At 38.9% G+C, this 17,156-nt stretch overlaps 1 protein-coding gene across 1 annotated transcript; it reads right to left on the bottom strand.

Moving 5' to 3' along the window:
• Window positions 1–4,684: 4,684 nt before the first annotated feature.
• On the bottom strand, window positions 4,685–16,956 carry LOC140232420 (E3 ubiquitin-protein ligase ZNF598-like). The gene is made up of 6 exons (XM_072312553.1): window positions 16,711–16,956; window positions 14,084–14,329; window positions 13,094–13,308; window positions 8,593–8,828; window positions 6,971–7,019; window positions 4,685–6,512 (listed from the first exon to the last, which is right to left on the bottom strand). The coding sequence occupies exons 1-6, from the start codon at window positions 16,879–16,881 to the stop codon at window positions 4,883–4,885; spliced, it is 2,547 nt and encodes an 848-aa protein (XP_072168654.1). The 5' UTR covers window positions 16,882–16,956; the 3' UTR covers window positions 4,685–4,882.
• Between the last annotated feature and the right edge of the window lie 200 nt (window positions 16,957–17,156).

Raw genomic sequence — 17,156 nt, 5'->3', positions numbered from 1 at the left:
ACTATTAAAAATGTAGTGTTTGAGATGCAGTGAATATGATAATGTAGAAAGTTTGTCATTCTCACTGTAATACATCTGATCTCCTTTTAATAGAAGGGAGCATACACTGTATTTGTCATTCCATTAACTACAATGTATACTACACATTCTATATTTGAGGCTGCATAGGCTGCTTTTGTGTTTTTTTGCTCAAAAGGAAGCAAATGGGCTGCTAAAGAATAGGTTGAACAATGTAAAATACAAAAAGAATTACTCCCTGTTGAGACACAATGTCTTTATACCAAAACTTTATAGAGAACTGCCAGAATTGATTCAAACTTTCATTGTATGTGTAGCCTATGGACCTTTCAGACACATTTCCCAACCAATTAGAAAAACAAAACAAAACAAAACAACAACAAACAACATTGTGAAGATGTGTAGTTTTCCACTGTGCATGTTATGGTCACAACGTCTAGTCCCTGCCTGACCCTCGTCCATATAAATGAGAGGTAAGGTCAACTTTTGCATGCTCTCATGTTGAAGGGATGGTACAGTACTGGTGGAGATGAGAATTGGGCTTTTAACTTTTTGTGAGATACCAAGAAAACATGATATAGTACAGAGCATACCATTTTAAGAGGAATTCAAAGTTTATTTGATGAAAATCTGGTTTGGAATGACTGAAACATCCCAAAACAAAGTAAAATATTAAAAGCAATTGTAATAAAGTGTGGGTCCCACACTTTATTAGAATCACTCTTTTTTTTTTTATATCTCGGCCATTTCAAGACCAATTTTCATCAATAAACGTTGAATTCCTCATAGAATTACATGCTCTTTCATATTTCATAAGAGGTTTCTCATTATCTCACCAAAAAAATGTTAGAAACCTGAAATTAGGTCTCGACCAAAACTATATGATCCCTTTAAGCCCTGCTCAGTTATACCCTTCTATGATCACCATATGTTCAGACACACAGGGAAGGGTGATTAATTATCAAGTTCTAGTTTGAAATGATGCTCTGAGCCTCATTTCATCAAGATGCATTCATTAGTTGGCGTTCAGACACATATCAAAGTCCATTTATGTAGCTGCACTTGTAATACTGTAGGTACGTGTTGTGTATACTGTTTTGGTATAAATTTTTGGTATAAACGCCCTGTATCAAAGATGATTATTGTTGGTACAGTGCACTCTTGTATTAACAATTATAATGAAATTCTCACTAAAACTAAGCAAAGATTCAGGTCCCAAAATTCATCCAGGGCCTACAGATCTTTCTATACTTAACTGTTCCGTTATAATAAAATTTTGATATTACCAAAAAAAAAAAAATAAATAAATAAATAAAAATAAGCCGTCAGTCTCGACAAATTCGTTATGAACAGGAGTGCACCGTACTATTGTATGCTAGAATGGTTTAGTTGAGAATGGTTCAAGCGGAAAATGCTGTACACTGTATGTGATAGTGTCTGCATAATTATGAAGCGCTATTCCTTGCTGTGCAAAGGTGAAATGTGAAAATAAATGCACATACTGCACTTTCCTTGCTGCCTGTACACCAAAATACATTGTACAATGTACTGTATACGCCAAATATTTCGCGAGGTTTTTATTTTCACAATTTTTTTATTTTCGCGAGTCAGGTGCTATTTGTGAAATTAATGACTCTGATCCCGATGTGGATGTGACATATGCGTGTACATTTCTCCGTTCACGAAATCGTTGGGAATTCCCGATTCGCGAAAATTTAGACTCGCAAAATATATGGCATATACAGTTTGTACAGTATGTGATATGCACACACACTTTCATATATTTCACATACAGGTTGTACATTGTCATATATGATATAATCTGCGATTATATATTACTTGCATATACAATGTATTGTATGTATATAATGTGTGGGTGTGTGTGTGTGTGCCTGTGTGTCTGTCTGTTTGTGACATTCATAAAACACAATGTACAGTGTACTTTAATTAATACTGCCAGCTGAACATGTATTTTACTCATTTGCTCAGCTTACATCAAATGCAGGTTATTACAATAGTTCTTTGAACAAAGGCAAAAGGGTTGTTACATTTCTGGAAAATGTGTTCAACTATTGTACCTACACTGTATTTTGCAGTCCTTTTCTACTTTCAATCAAAAATTGTTCCAAGGGTGACTTTGCATACACTGCTGTGTGTGTAGTGGGGAGACAGACACAAGAGACCAATGACTGGCAATGGTTGATCATTTCTTGACAATAAAATAACTTTATTTAATATGTACCATATTGTGCACATAGCCAACTTTAGAAAGCTAAACTATACAAATCTTAGTTGTGCGCACATTATATAAGAAAACAGAAGCCAAGTTATCTTCGCACTCCCACTGGGTGCACGTGACCTGTACAAGGAACTTAACTAGCAGGTCAATTCCTCACATGCAATGTCTGCTCTAAAATTACAAGAATCATGTTTTTCTGAGTCTTGTTTAGATCTGGAATTCACATACAGATCCTGTAATATAATAGGTTACTAGATACATACCAAAGCATGGAGTATCTGAATATACTAAAACAAAAAATTCATATAAAAAGTAGCAGAACTTCCATATCTGTTCATTCGAAAATATATTACTCTCACAACTATATCTTTACCAATAATATATGCATCACAAGCTCTGTTTTTAATGCATGCTAAGAAATCATGAAACGGAAAAGATTAATGAAAGAAAATGAAGAAGTGATCACATCTACAGGATCATGGTGATAAATAAGATATAATGTAAACTTTGCACCAAGTCCGTACGCACAGGCCTGGGGAAAATCTGCTGAAATACATTAATTATGACTTGCGCTCAAGTCAACAATAAAACCGAATAATGACAAAAAAGGGGGTCTCTTAATTGCCTAGACTGGCATGATTTGTTGACCTAAGCCGTATCAATGTATGCAAAGTTTACTACATTGTACACATTATGGCGTGCTCACTACTAAGGGAAGCATGTCCAGGTTTTAAGACCTTGGGGAAAACTACTGCATGAAATAATGTGGCTCTGCACGCAATTCTCACCCTACTATGAAAGTTGTGATTGAATATAATACATTATAGATATTGTTTGACAAAGAAAATGATCTGTGCAGTTTTGACCAGTGGTGTATCACCTAATCATTACCTCACAGAAAAGAATGGTACAAATTAAAATGTGAAATACTGCAACCTACAGTGTACTCGCGTTATAAAAAACACGGTTACAACAAAATGTTCATTACAACAAAGTAAAAATTGAGGTCCCAAAATTATCACCTATAATATCTTTGAATACTCTACTGTCCAGTTATAACGGGAGTCCTCTGTACCTTCAGCCCCAGCAAGCTCTGAACGAGGACTGTAACAATTAAAGTGCGGGCACATACAGTGTAGGTAGATGTGCCACACCTGCAAAAAGTTGGTGATAATTATCCATGATACAACCTCATCGATGGACCTTACCAAGCTTATAAGGAGCTGCACAGTGCATTTTGTTTGAAATAGCACGAAATACACCTCATACATTCTATTATTTGGGCAAAATTGCGTGGAAGGAAACAAGTTTTCATGAGGGCTCACAATCTGTAATGTTAATGTGGAAATCAATTTTTTTCTTTCCCTGGCCTCCCATAGAAGAAGAATAAGGGTTTGATTTCACCAGAATTTCACATTCACCACCATGGTTTTCTTATAAAATTCTGACCAAAGATGTAGGACTATCACAGCAGCGATCAGAGACCTCAACAACTGCACCTAACGATTGTGGTGCATGGACAAAATATACCAGTCCCTAACCTTAAGTGGGAATTCTGGGTATAGAACAGTGGTATGTCAAACTCTTCATAAAAAACATTATTTTTCTTCCCTACAATTCCTTTCCTTCAATTTATCAATGTTTGACAAACTCTGATTTTTAATAGAAAAGTTTCAATTTCAGGTACTGACTTCATAAGTCCCACAAAGTTTGTTACAGAGAGCATCCACTATATAAGAACACAAATAGAAGGGAAATGCAGAAGAAGAAAAAGGAAGAAGCAAACTTTATCCACAAATTTACCTACCGAAAATGATCCCAGTCACCAATCTACGATATTTGAAAACCATTCACTATTAGGACATTCTTAAACACGCTGAAAAGGAGGCATGATAAACCACAGGAAACACACCGGAACTTCTTGTGAAAGTTCCTCAAAAGAAATAAACAAATTGCACAGTTGTTAGCCATCCCCTTTATGGCTGATTTAAAAGTGACTCGGGGGAAGTCCGTCAATAAAATTTTAGGATACACCTGTGACTTGATGCAGACAGAGCTACAATGAAACTCGTGTCCATACACTGTAGCTGTCCTTTCATCTTCACTGACATGCAATTACATGTAAACAGCTTTGTCTTTAGACTGCATACTTTAGGCCAAATAGCAAAGACAAGATCACAAACATAAAGAAACAAAGAAAAAAAAAAGTTGGAAAAAACCCACAGAATCACATCCAAGAGGGGAGGTACCTATCTTGTTATGTCCATATTCTAGAATACCACCAGGATTTATCCATAGTATCTCTTGAGGATTGATCCTGTCCTCTTTTCCCCTACATATGAGAATACAGTAGAAAAAAAAAATGAATCCATTTAAGCAAACGTTACAACGCCCCCCCCCCAAAAAAAAAAAAAAATAATAAAAAAAAAAAAAAAATCAGGAAAGTTGAAAATCACTTTATCAGTGAACATTGGTGTAATGCAATGGGACAAAAAGGGGAAAAAATATCCTGCCATGACACAGGAATTCCCTCAAATATGCATACATGACATGACCTGCAATGTATCCTGATATAATGTAATTCAGAAATATAATTCTTTTTTTCTTTAGGTGTGGAGAGAGGATTCACTTTCCCCTACCCCACGTGCCAGTACCCCATGCCACTGGAGCTGTACCCATGGGTGTCGGTTTGGTGCGGCTGGCTGACAACGCGGGAAAGTCCTCATGAACATTCATATGCCCAGCCATATCTCTGGCCAAGACGACTTGTGAGCAGACAGAGCAAAGGCTGCTCCCTGCTTTGATGCTGGTCGATTTCCATGCACTTCCCTTCTTCCCAGTCTTTGCCGCCGACGCCGAAGCCGTGGGCTTGGTGTTACTGATCTTCAGCACCTTGTCCTTCTGGGGCTGAGCCTTGGGCGTGGTGAACTCTTTGTGTGCAGCCATGAGCTCCTGCTGCTTCTTGAGGTCTGGTAGCAAGGTGACCAGCTCTTCAAAGACACTATGGAAGTTCTCTTTGGACAAGGTCTGGACGCAGCGTTGGTAGTACTCCTTGGCAGTTACCAGGTCCTGGCGGAAACTGCCCGAATCTTGCCTGAACTGAGCAAAGAGTTCATTATCCCCACCACACAGCTCCTGAATCCGTTGGACCAGTTCCCTGTTGCGCTCTTTAAAGTTGGGTGGTTGGATGAAGTCGGACGTAGTGCTCTGGATGTTTGACTGGCCTAGGAGGGCGGGAAATCCTGGAGGTGGGGCGGTTGCAGGGGCGGTTGCAGGAGCGGTTGCAGGAGCTGCCGCCAGTGACGCAAATGGCAAGAAGCCCGGCGGTGGGCGCGAAGAAGTGACAGGTAGAGCAGGTGTGAGAGAACTGGACATGGTCAGCAAACTGCTCATGCCTTGACTACTAGAGGTCGCTTCTACTTTAGGAGCTGTTGGTATGTGGGCACTTCTTGAGGTAATGGTTTTCTGACCCTCTGCAGTATCTGTTCTAACATTTGTTTCTTTTGGAATAGAGTTGCCCATCGTGGTTTTTACTTCTGTCTCTAGATTTGCGTCGGAAGCAGGTTTATTTTTCTTCTTTTTATGTTTGGTTTTCTTCTGAGTGACGGTGCCGCCCAGCATGCTTGCGATGGAGCTCAAGGTGGGAAACTCCTCTCCACCCCCCGACTCTGACACAGCAGGTTCGGATGAACTAGGCTGTATATCGATGCTTGCTGGGTTATTGCTCATTCGCGAGCTATACAAGCTGACGGATGCAGCAACATTTAACGGCACATCAACTCCTCCGTCGCCATTTCCCAGAGCTGGGAAGTCTTCGGCCCTATCTGGCACACTACTCTTATTCCAATTTCCAGCCCCTTGTAAAACAGTTGCTGCCTGCTCCATTAGGGCTGGGAAGCTATCAGTGTTGGGCGGTTCCTTCTCCTTGTTAAATGAATAAGTAGAGTCTGTATCACTAACGAAAGAAGCACTCGGTACTGTCACTAGATCAAGCGCTATATCTTTGTTTTCCTTGTCCTCCTTTTTCCTCCGTTCTCGCCTGGTCTCTCTCTGCGGGAGTGAGACTTCCGTCGGGGATTCCGGTCGCGACGCTGCTGAAGTTTGCTTTTGCCTCTCCTCATCAGGCACATGTCTAGCTCTCCCATCGTTTTGCCTTCTTCTGTTTGGTCTATCTCGCCTGTCTCTATCTTCATCATCTCTCTGAAAAGTATCCCGCAGGGATGCTTCTAGGGCTCTGGCAGTATCTCTGTCCTCCCTTGAGAAAAAGAGAAAGAGAAAAAAAGGACAACTAATTATTATTCACGTACTACTCAAAACATTGTTGTACAATTTTGTATGGCCGCATCACATCGTTGATTAGTACCTAGTTCCACCTGTGCATCAAAATTAACTTAAGCTTCACTTTTGTATCATTTGTAATATTTGGGATTTCTCAATCACATCAAACTCTTACATAACTAATAAAAGTTCAAGCAAGAAACCCACACACACAAAAAAAAAAATAAAGAAATGTTTGTAACTGACACATTACAGCAATGGACTACAGCATCATCCCCCACTTTCCTCTTGTCACTTTAATCACCGATATCTAAACGTTCATATATAATTTGATATACTGCATCAAACAACTTCTCACCTCCTCGTAACAATCCAACCCCCTTTCTGGCATTAACAAATAAATGTAATAAATAGTAAGATGCAATCCCTACTCACCTTTCTCGCCAATTTCTGTCTCTTCCTCTGCCTCCTCCACCATATGGCCCTAGAGTGAAAGTAACAAAATATCACAAATCAATAATATACTTACCTACTACTATTCATTTCTATCTAATCAAAGCACATACGGATACAAAGAAAGACAGATGTATGCCTTTACACTCATAAATGAGTGTTTCTTGCCACAGTATTATGTAAGAATGGCAGTATGATATAATAATAAGAATGCATAAGGGGATGAAAAAATTGTATAACTGCAGAACAGAAATACAAACAAAGCACAATGGAATTCAAAGTGTATCTTTGTACTCTTGATGTTTACACATACTGGCTAACTCAATTTGCCAAGACGACACATTTTGTTTTCTCTCCACACATTGCAGATGAAACTGATGAACTGGTCGGCTTTAAGGAATAGAGTAAATTGAAGCTAGTACAATGGTAGGCGACTCATCAAAGTTGGATATAACATGAGGCAATTCCAAAATTGTACAGTTTGACACATTTTCACCAGTGACATAGGAGTACTACTACAGTTGTAACTACACATGTACTACAGTATGCAAATCTGCTGGAGGATTAATTCAATGAAATCATGTCTCAGTTTCACATCAATTTCCACACCAATCTTCATTGCATTTCCTCTTATGATCAAGATCAGAAAGTAAAACTTGCATCTTCACATCAAATCTTGTGTTGTAGCGACCTAGCAATAATGATTTTGAAGGGGAAAGGTGTGTGTGAACATTACTGAAAAAACAAACAAAATCAAAACAAAACAAACTACAGTTTTTTCAATCCCACTATGCAACTCGCCACAGTAGCTCCACAGACCCGGATGCTTGTTCTTGTCTCTGCTGATTTTCATTTTGAAACACTGCGATATTTGTCCTGCACAGCAAGTATGAACGGTGGCAAATAGACTAGTTTTACATAGCTATGCCAAAAACCTTTAACTCCTGTGAGTGAATGCTGATTTAGTGTGTTTATGTGTCTGTCTGTCTGTCAGTCACTAGGGACTGCACAAGAACCAAAAAGTTACAAGAAAAGCAACAAAGTGTTACATACACTCCTTTTAATCAGAGTAACAACCATTGCACTTATCTCAACGTTATTTCCAATTTCTGGTTTGTTTGTTTTTTTCTTCTAATCTAATCTCCAGGCAAGCGATGAAGTGCTAAAAAGCGAACCAAAGCAAACCAAACCAAAGCGTACCATACAGTGATGTGCCGCATTTCAAGCGTTCAAGCACTCTGTGAAAAAAGTGTGCCTCGGTTATTTTTAGAGGGGGTCACATGTTTGCAGCAACAGAGTCATTCACCAGGCAAGCTGGTCCTGAACAAAGAGAATGAACTCTTTTCATTATGACGTATGTGCATGTTACACATGTATTCTTCACATGCCAGCTTTTGGTACTCTTTTGGTACGCTTTTGGTGCACATCGGGAGGTGAGCCACTTTTGGCTCTGTCCAGTTCGGTTCGGTACGATACACTTAAGGAGCGATCGAGCACTCCTCTGGTGCGGGTACGGCTTGGTTCGCTTTGCTTCAGAAGAGCACTCGAATGCACCCTTTGTGTAATTATTTTTTTTAAATGATAGGAAACAAATCTGAGCTTACGATCTCTGTGCTCCCTGGTGAACTCGCGGGGACGTTGCGGCAGGTTGATCTCGATGCCCACCTGCCTGGTCTGGCGGGCCTGCAGCTTGGTCATCTTGCCCGAGTGGACCTTGGCCTTGTGAGCCTTGAGGTCGATTTCAGTGCGGAAGGCACCTAAAAATTTCTCGTGGACACAGTCATCCTCCTCACATAGGAAGTGGTCAGAACGAAAGTGATCTGCTAGATCTGGGTATTCCCTGCAATACAGAGAGAGAGAGAGAGAGAGTGCTGAATATATCGCATTGGGTAATTACAAAATTTACAGTACAGTTCGACCTCGATTATCCGGCATCCTTTTATCCGGAAATCTCTATTATTTGGACGCGTTCACGCAGTGAAGGACTTTTTTTTTTCATCCAAAAATTGAGAAAAAACAGTGACCTTAACATCTTTTCATGGATTCTATTTCACTAATTTCATAAGATGTGCATGATAGGTTTCTCAATATCTAATGAGGTAAAACATAAAGCTATACTTTATTTTTGTGAAGAAGGGACTACAATTTTGCGCAGGCTAGCATAGATTACACCACCGTTGCGGGGTACGCTACCTGCCTAGCTGCCAGTGCACTGGGACGGCAACTTGGACGGCAGCTATATTATACATTAACATTGTGTCTCCCATATCCGGCCAATTCGATTATCCGGATGAGCGCCGGTCCCGACATGGCCGGATAATCGAGGTCGAACTGTACTATTAATACTATCAATACTATTAATGCACTATCAAGTTCACTAATACCATTAATACTGAGTATGAGGACATGCATGTGCAAAGTTCAATATTTTGTTTGTAAAATTTTGCACATATGAAGAGCTGAAGTTCTAAATAAGCATTGCTAGCAATTAATACACCTGTATGATTTCTTATAATGTAATATTAAAGTGCAATTGGTGATGTATTTGGGCCATTCTCAGATTAAGTGTTCAATTCCATGTGAGTAAAACCGAAAAATCAACCACAAAGTAATACATTCAAAGATGTGTTTTCGGAAACTTCAAAACCGGTCAAATACGAAACAAAAAGTGGAACATTCTAAATGATGGCCATTCATTGAGTAAAAATGATTTGAAATAGAGCATCATATATGATTTTTGATCACCAATCAGATACGTTACCGCAAATTTACATGTTGTAATGGACTCCTAACTCTGAATTAAATTTATTGTTTTGATCCAACTTCTGTTCAGGAAAAGACATCTGTCCCCCCTAAAGATATTGGGTTTTTTCAAGAGGTAAAGATGTTGTCATCCCTTGCTAATTGGTAGAAATTATTTCTGTGTGGTAGGTTGAAATATGCTTTTTGCTGAAATGAAATATAACCTTAAGATTCACTTTGTATTTTTAGCAAATTTCGCTTACAAATAAAGTTTCGAATCCCACAAATCATGCAAAGGGAACGATCCGATCTGGAATTTCCACAGGAAATAAATATGAATTGCTTTCCTGGGGAAATAACTATTGAAAAACATTGAATCACCTTTGGTAACGTATCTGGTAAAATGTAAGTAATAATTTTAGTTGTGTATGAATTAATAAATATCACCTGTTTAATTATTTACCTCATTAATTGATTTAAAAATGAATGATGTAAGCCCAAATTAACAATTTTAAACATTCTACGTAATATTTAAACTATGAAATGTAGTGGAAAAGAGCCCTAAATGTGAAAGCTGAGTTCTTCATTCACAGAATATTCTCATCTTACGTCTGAATGTATTTATCCATCTGACTATAAATATTCATTAAGTTTTGATGGATATTGCAAACAAGGTTTAAAAAATATATTTTTGCAGGCACTTAGAAGGAAGTAGGTACAGTCTCTATGAACTCGATATGCTAAACTGTTGTTTGACCTATGGTAACGTATTTGGCTCATCCATTTTAATGAAAATGAATAAATAATTGTTCAACTTATCAATAAATCTTGAGTAGTTCTTCATATGTTGAAAAACACTAGAAAGAATATGCAACAGAACACTGAAACTTTTCTCGGAAGCGTTTCATAAACTACTTTTTACTCTTTCAAAGTTTGGTAACGTATCTGGCGTACCGTAAATGAATCTGTCGGTGAAGTTGCAGAGCAATTTCTACTGAACATTCTTCATTTGAACATAACTTTAATTTTTTATGGAAGCGTCATTCTATGCAGAATTGTTTTATGAACACTTTGTTTTACATAACATTATTTGTCACCGTGGGTGCCCTGAATTATACGTAACGTATCTGCTAAATCTGAAAAGCAAAAAGCTGATATGCTGAATCTTAGCTTCGTCTTGTAAAATAAACGTTCAAAGTTGTTGCATAGAATATGAAAGTGGCTGGGTTTTATAGAATAGAACTTTGGAGTTTATGAGCACAAAACGATTTGTTTGTAAAAAAATTTACAATTTCTTTTCAGCATTTTGATTATGTGGTAACGTATCTGTCGGAAAACTTGGCATTAAGTTGTGAGACACTGACGCACAAAGAAAAATCATGTGGAAGTGTTGCTCTTTTTCACCTCTCTGTCCTTTTGGTGTAAGAATATAATCCTGAGGTCCAACAAAACGAAGCATGTAATGTGTAGGGATGAATTTTGACCAGATTTGATCCCCAGAAAGCACAAGACCAATGAGCAAAATTCGGTCACGTATCTGGGGTAACGTATCTGTGGTAACGTATATGGTCGATCATATTATTATGAGAGCGATATCTACCAAATATTTCTCACTTGTACTAAACTTTAATGTTGAATCGATGCGTCATTCCGAGGAATAATGTATAATATACAATTTGTCTGACATTGCAATATCTGTCGCAGTGGGTGGCGTGAAAAGTATGTAACGTATATGTCCAAATAAAAGTGTAGAAAACCGATATTTCAAACATTGTACCGTATTCTCAATAAAGAGCTGTTGCACAAAAAATCTAAGTACTTGCAGTGTATGAAGTATATCCTCCTAGGGTTTCATATACACAGGGTCATTGCATAGTCTTGTTATTTTCGCAATGCTGTAACACTAAAGAAACTGGTAACGTATCTGGCGGTGAATTTGGCGACAGGTTTCAAAAGGCTATAAAAAAAGAAGTCAATAAAAATTTTGGAACTTTTTGAGTATTGTGATTAGCACATATGATATGCTCATCGTCCATGAAAATGATATTTGGAAAGTGTGTTTGTGGACGGAGAGGAGCAATAAATTAAAACATAATTCTGAAATAGCCGGCGACACTGCGTTTTTGGGGTCTTAACGAAGTTTAACAGCAAAATTTTATACAAAAAGGCAGACAACCGCATTTGATCGTGTTTATTTTTAACAAATAAAGTCCTCGTGATATATAATAAACATTTAAATAGTATCTAATAGGTATCAGGGAACCGCAAACTGTCATGGAATGTCGGCGACAACAAAATTCCGTATTTGAACGCTTTTACTGAGAATGGGCCATTTATGGAACACAAATTCTTGAGGCATTTGAAAACTTTTTAATATTTGTCAATATAACAACATTAGTAATGTTGATAGTCAGCTTTGTATTCTGTATAATTGCATAACAGAATTAAAAACTGCCCCTTCCCCTGAAAGAATACAATCAAAACAAAACAAAAACAAAGAAATCCAGAATTGAAAAAGCATTGAAAACATCAATCACGCATGCATGAAGAACAGCAAAGACCATTTCTTTCCATCTGTTTTGAGCTCCAAACTATTACAGTATTTGTGATGTTAGCCTCGTTCTGACCTAACAGGTAAAACAACCCTATTAGTGTGAAAGCTTGGGAACTATTAGGACCAAAAAAAAAAAAAAAAAAAGGTAATGATGATGAAAGTGGTAATAATCTTAATAGTTATATTAAGAAGAACAACAATGGAACAAAAATCCTTGTGGAGACTGACATTTACTTTCTGGAAATAATTGAAAACTTACAAGGGCTAACATATATCAGAATCAGGAGAGTTCCACAGAACAATAAGGGAAATGCTTGTGTTTAATACATGAATCATTCTCAGTGGGTTAAGGGATGGAATTGTTTTGGCTGAGACGGGCATTAAGATTTGAACTCTTGGGGAGATTAACTAGAAACCAGTAATATGAAATACTAAAAATTATACAATTCCAAGAAGAATTCAAAGTTTATTTAATAAAAATTGGTTTTGAAATGGCTGAGATATCAAGAAACAAAGTAAAACAAACTATTACTATACAGATATCTTGGTCATTTCAAAACCAATTTTCATCAAATTAACTATGAATTCCTCTTAAGATTGTATGCTGTTTCATATTACATACGAGATTTCTCATTATCTCACAAAGAGTTGGAAACCTGAAGCCCCATCTAAACCAAAACCATATAATCCCTTTAAAAATAACTCCCACAAAAAGGAGGGGTTCACATTCTCTGCCACAACATGAGGAGATATAAAATTTCTCAAGAAGACTCCTGCTGCATTAAGGAGGCTCAGCAGTCTGTGCTTACCCATAGTACTGGTTGGTAACCCCATCATTTTCACAAAAGTGACAGAAGTAGTGATCTTTTCTTAGGTGGCGGAGGAGCTCGTCATTGTCAAAGTAGCGTTCGTCGCAGAACTCACACAGGGGGTGGCCGCGGTATGAAGTGTCATCTCGATCGCCGGAGCGGCGGTGTTGGGCCAGCTCCTTGCGGCTGTAGAACTTTCTCTCTGAAGACAGGACCTGGATCATAGAGTGACAACTTAGTGAGCTTTCTCACCTCTTCTCTTCCTATACATGTACATGAAAGTCACTACTCATCCACAAAGCTCATGAATTTTTGAAGTTATACAAGACAGTTAATCACATACACAAATGAGAGGCTGTCTCAAATTGACTTTTACAAAAACATGAAATCATTTCCCTTACTATGACTTAACTGAAGAAAAATTAGAAAAATCCTCTGAAAACAAAGAATAAACCTAAATCTGTACTTCAAGACAAAACTGTGTCTGGTATTAGAACAAAACTGTCAGTTATCCTATGGAAAAATTGTCAAACAGGAGAAACAATCATTTGTGGAGGTACAATAAGTATTTTTCCTTCAGTGAAGAAAATTCTGTCCAACAAATTTATAGGTAGGAATTGTTGAGAGGAACTGCTCACTTCCTTCTCATTAAAGCTACAGATGTAAACACATACAAACACTTTATAATGTAACATGTACATGTATTGTAACTTTGATCTCTGTTGGGCAATGCAAAATGGACTTCAAAATGTTTGCTGAGGCCTTCGGATAAGCGTACATACATGCTTTATATTAGAGTGGAAGAGTAGATACTTGTGTGTGCACAAGAGGACCACTTTTTTCAATATCTTTCATTTTTCATGCCACCCAGTATCTGAAGTCACAGGAAATTCAATCTGTCACATTTTGACCAGCAAGATGATCCTACCAATCCTTTTACAGTAGCGTTAAACTGTCCCCAGAGGGAGATTCACTGCGTATGTGGCTGACCTTGATATGCTCAACACACAGTTTGCAGGAGAAGCGTTCATGCTCCTTGCGCATGTGATCCTGCAGCTGTTTGAAGGTGCCAAAGGCCGGTGCCTTCAGGCCACAGATATTGCATTTGTGGGCCAGAATCTTCCTGTATTCCTCCTGGATCCAGCTGGTGGCGAAGGAGATGCCATACTTGCGGTCATGGGGATACTTGTGAGAGATGATGCCATCAAACAGGTGGACCTTGTTGGTGAATATTGCCTGGAAAGAAAAAGAAAGAAAGAAAGGAAAAAGAAAGAGTAAATATGGTCGCGCCCTCACTTCGAATTAGCACAGTTTGGAAGTAAAATCACCAAAATCGATGAATTCATTGGTGGTAAGTTGAAGTGACTACTCATACAGGCTTTAATACTTTTAAATGCAAATTTCAATTCAAAAGGTGTGTCAGTGTGTTACTGTATGTCCTACAAGACCTACAATGTACATTAATGTTCCATGTAAGTAGTGTCGGGAAACATAAATGATTTAATTGAATTAATCTTCTTCACTTATGCCCACTGGCCTGGAGTAAATTTGAAAACCACAATCAAGAATACTTGAATAGCACTTGTCAGCCACGTGTCAGCAAATGTACCCAGCAGTAGGGTAAGGGTACCAGTATTCGGTCAGCTACCGGTATTCGGTCACTTATCACTAGTCACCAGCCAGTAAGTTCAACTGTCACAACACACGCAAATCACATCAATTCACTCACTTGCACACTCATTCACAACAGGAAACTCCCTTAGCCCCCCTCCAAAAATCCATCCAAAATCCCAAATTTTACTATCAAAAGTGCAGAATCAGCGCTACTTTCCAAAAGCGCGCGCGGATTGAGCCCAGTTTTAAGAGTACGGGTCGCAAAAAAAAACCCAAAACTCGAGAAATTTGCCGTTCTCTCGCAGGATATTTTGCTTATCACAAGCTTGGAGTGCGATGGTATCCTCAAAAATGCAAAAGAAAAACAAAATTTCCGTAAAGTGCCGATACAGTGTCTCAATGTACAAGGGTTGAATGCAAGTGCCGATTCCCCAGTATTCGGTCACCAACGGGTGCCGCAACGTCGCCGATACAATTTTGCGCCAACAAGGTAGCGCGCGGCGCATTTTTCAGCTGCCTTGAACACGCATTGACTTTGAACGCGCATATCGCGTGACCGAATACTGGTCGCGGTGACCGTATTCTGGGGAATTTTCAAGGTGATATATTTTGGGATTTTGTGAAATTCTGTCTCCTGTGTGATATTTAACAAAATTAAAATTGAGATTAAAGAAATTTGATATATTTCACATACATTGCTGTAGATATGATGTACAATTGTATGTATGTATTATTTTAGTTTGAAAAATATATTGCAAAAAAGCTTAAGAACCCTAGTAGTCAGTACTGGTAGTACATTGTTTAATTGTATACCACGCACTAGATCTCCCAATACATTGTAAATTATGTGCGTCGAAGCACACAGTGCAGCGACACTCATCAATGAGTCGACTCCAGTTGAGTACTATGACTATTGGACATGTTCGAGGGAGACATTCCAGTAGATCTTTACCTACAAATCTTACCCCACCCCCCCCCCCCAAAAAAAAAAAAAAATCGGGAGATCGTGGCACGGGCAGGCAGTGTGTGTGTGTGTGTGTGTGTGTGCGTTGCCGGCCGACGAACAAAGGCTAAGCGCTAGCTACACGCAGCTGCTGTCGCGAAGCGACAGCGGCTGCACCTCTATTCCTTCGCAGACGTTGTCATTTTTCAATGTGGTTGTGCGACTCCTTCATGAATATCTTTATTAATCGTGGAAAACTAAAATACAAGGAATTATCATAATCTATGATAATCATTCAATAATCGGTATGCGATTTTTTGTTTAATTACGTCAAAAACTCACCGAAATCTGTGGCTGAAATCAGGTCTGTAAACGTCCTTATTGCTTCACACTCCTCATCTGCGTGTTATTTGAATGGCATTCACTCTCGTATACTACAACGTAGGTAGTCGGAGAGGTACCTCTAGCTCTCCGACTACCTACGTTGTACATTGTAGTATACAAGTGTGAATGCCATTCAAATAACACGCAGATGAGGAGTGAAGCAATAAGGACGTTTACAGACCTGATTTCAGCCACAGATTTCGGCGAGTTTTTGACGTAATTAAACAAAAAATCGCATAGGGCCTACCGATTATTGAATGATTATCATGATTCATAGATTACGATAATTCCTTGTATTTTAGTTTTCCACGATTAATAAAGATATTCATGAAGGAGTCGCACAACCACACTGAAAAATGACAACGTCTGCGAAGGAATAGATCTAGAGGCTAAGTGCCTGCTTTGGGTGGTCTGGGCTGGGCCGTCCCTCTCCCCAATCCCCCACTCCCAGTCGCAGCCGCAGCCCACAACCGACAGAGTTTAAATTCTTGATAATGATACGTTATTGCTCACATAAAATTGTGTATTGTACACTATACGACCACCCCTGTAATTGTTGCAGGCATGACAAACAGACAGTCTAGATACTACCTGACAGACTATTATGACAGAAAAACCTATCCGTATCCGGCATAGGCCTACACCATATTGTACGGCTGGGACCACGAGTACGTACCTTCGGCATGTCAGCACGGCACACCGCACAATACATTTGATTGCATATGACACGCATCTTCGTCGAACACTTGAAGCAGATGTGGTGATTACACGGTCCGACAGCATAAATTTTTATGGCCTGGCAACACAGAACACACGTTGATGTTAAACTGTCCGTAGTCTTCGACATTGTGAAATTTTACGTGGTCGAAATGTAGAAAAAAAAAAACCTGAAAGAGTACAAATAGTCTTCAAATTCGGAAACGTATCCGGATATCGAGAGCTCAACAGTCAAATGGTGGGTGCACGGTACTGGGACTTATTATGGAGAGGAGGGATACAAGGATCGGGATCACACGTACACGTACGTACACGTACACACACTACATTGCCTGCTGTGCGCTAACCTTTGACCAATTGGTGGTGCGGCATGATTCCCGAAGGGAAAGCGCGCGCCCGGCGCCC

Source organism: Diadema setosum, chromosome 8 (genome assembly GCF_964275005.1).
Source record: "Diadema setosum chromosome 8, eeDiaSeto1, whole genome shotgun sequence".
Taxonomy (NCBI): Eukaryota; Metazoa; Echinodermata; class Echinoidea; order Diadematoida; family Diadematidae; genus Diadema; species Diadema setosum.
This window is presented reverse-complemented; position numbering and strand designations above follow the sequence as displayed.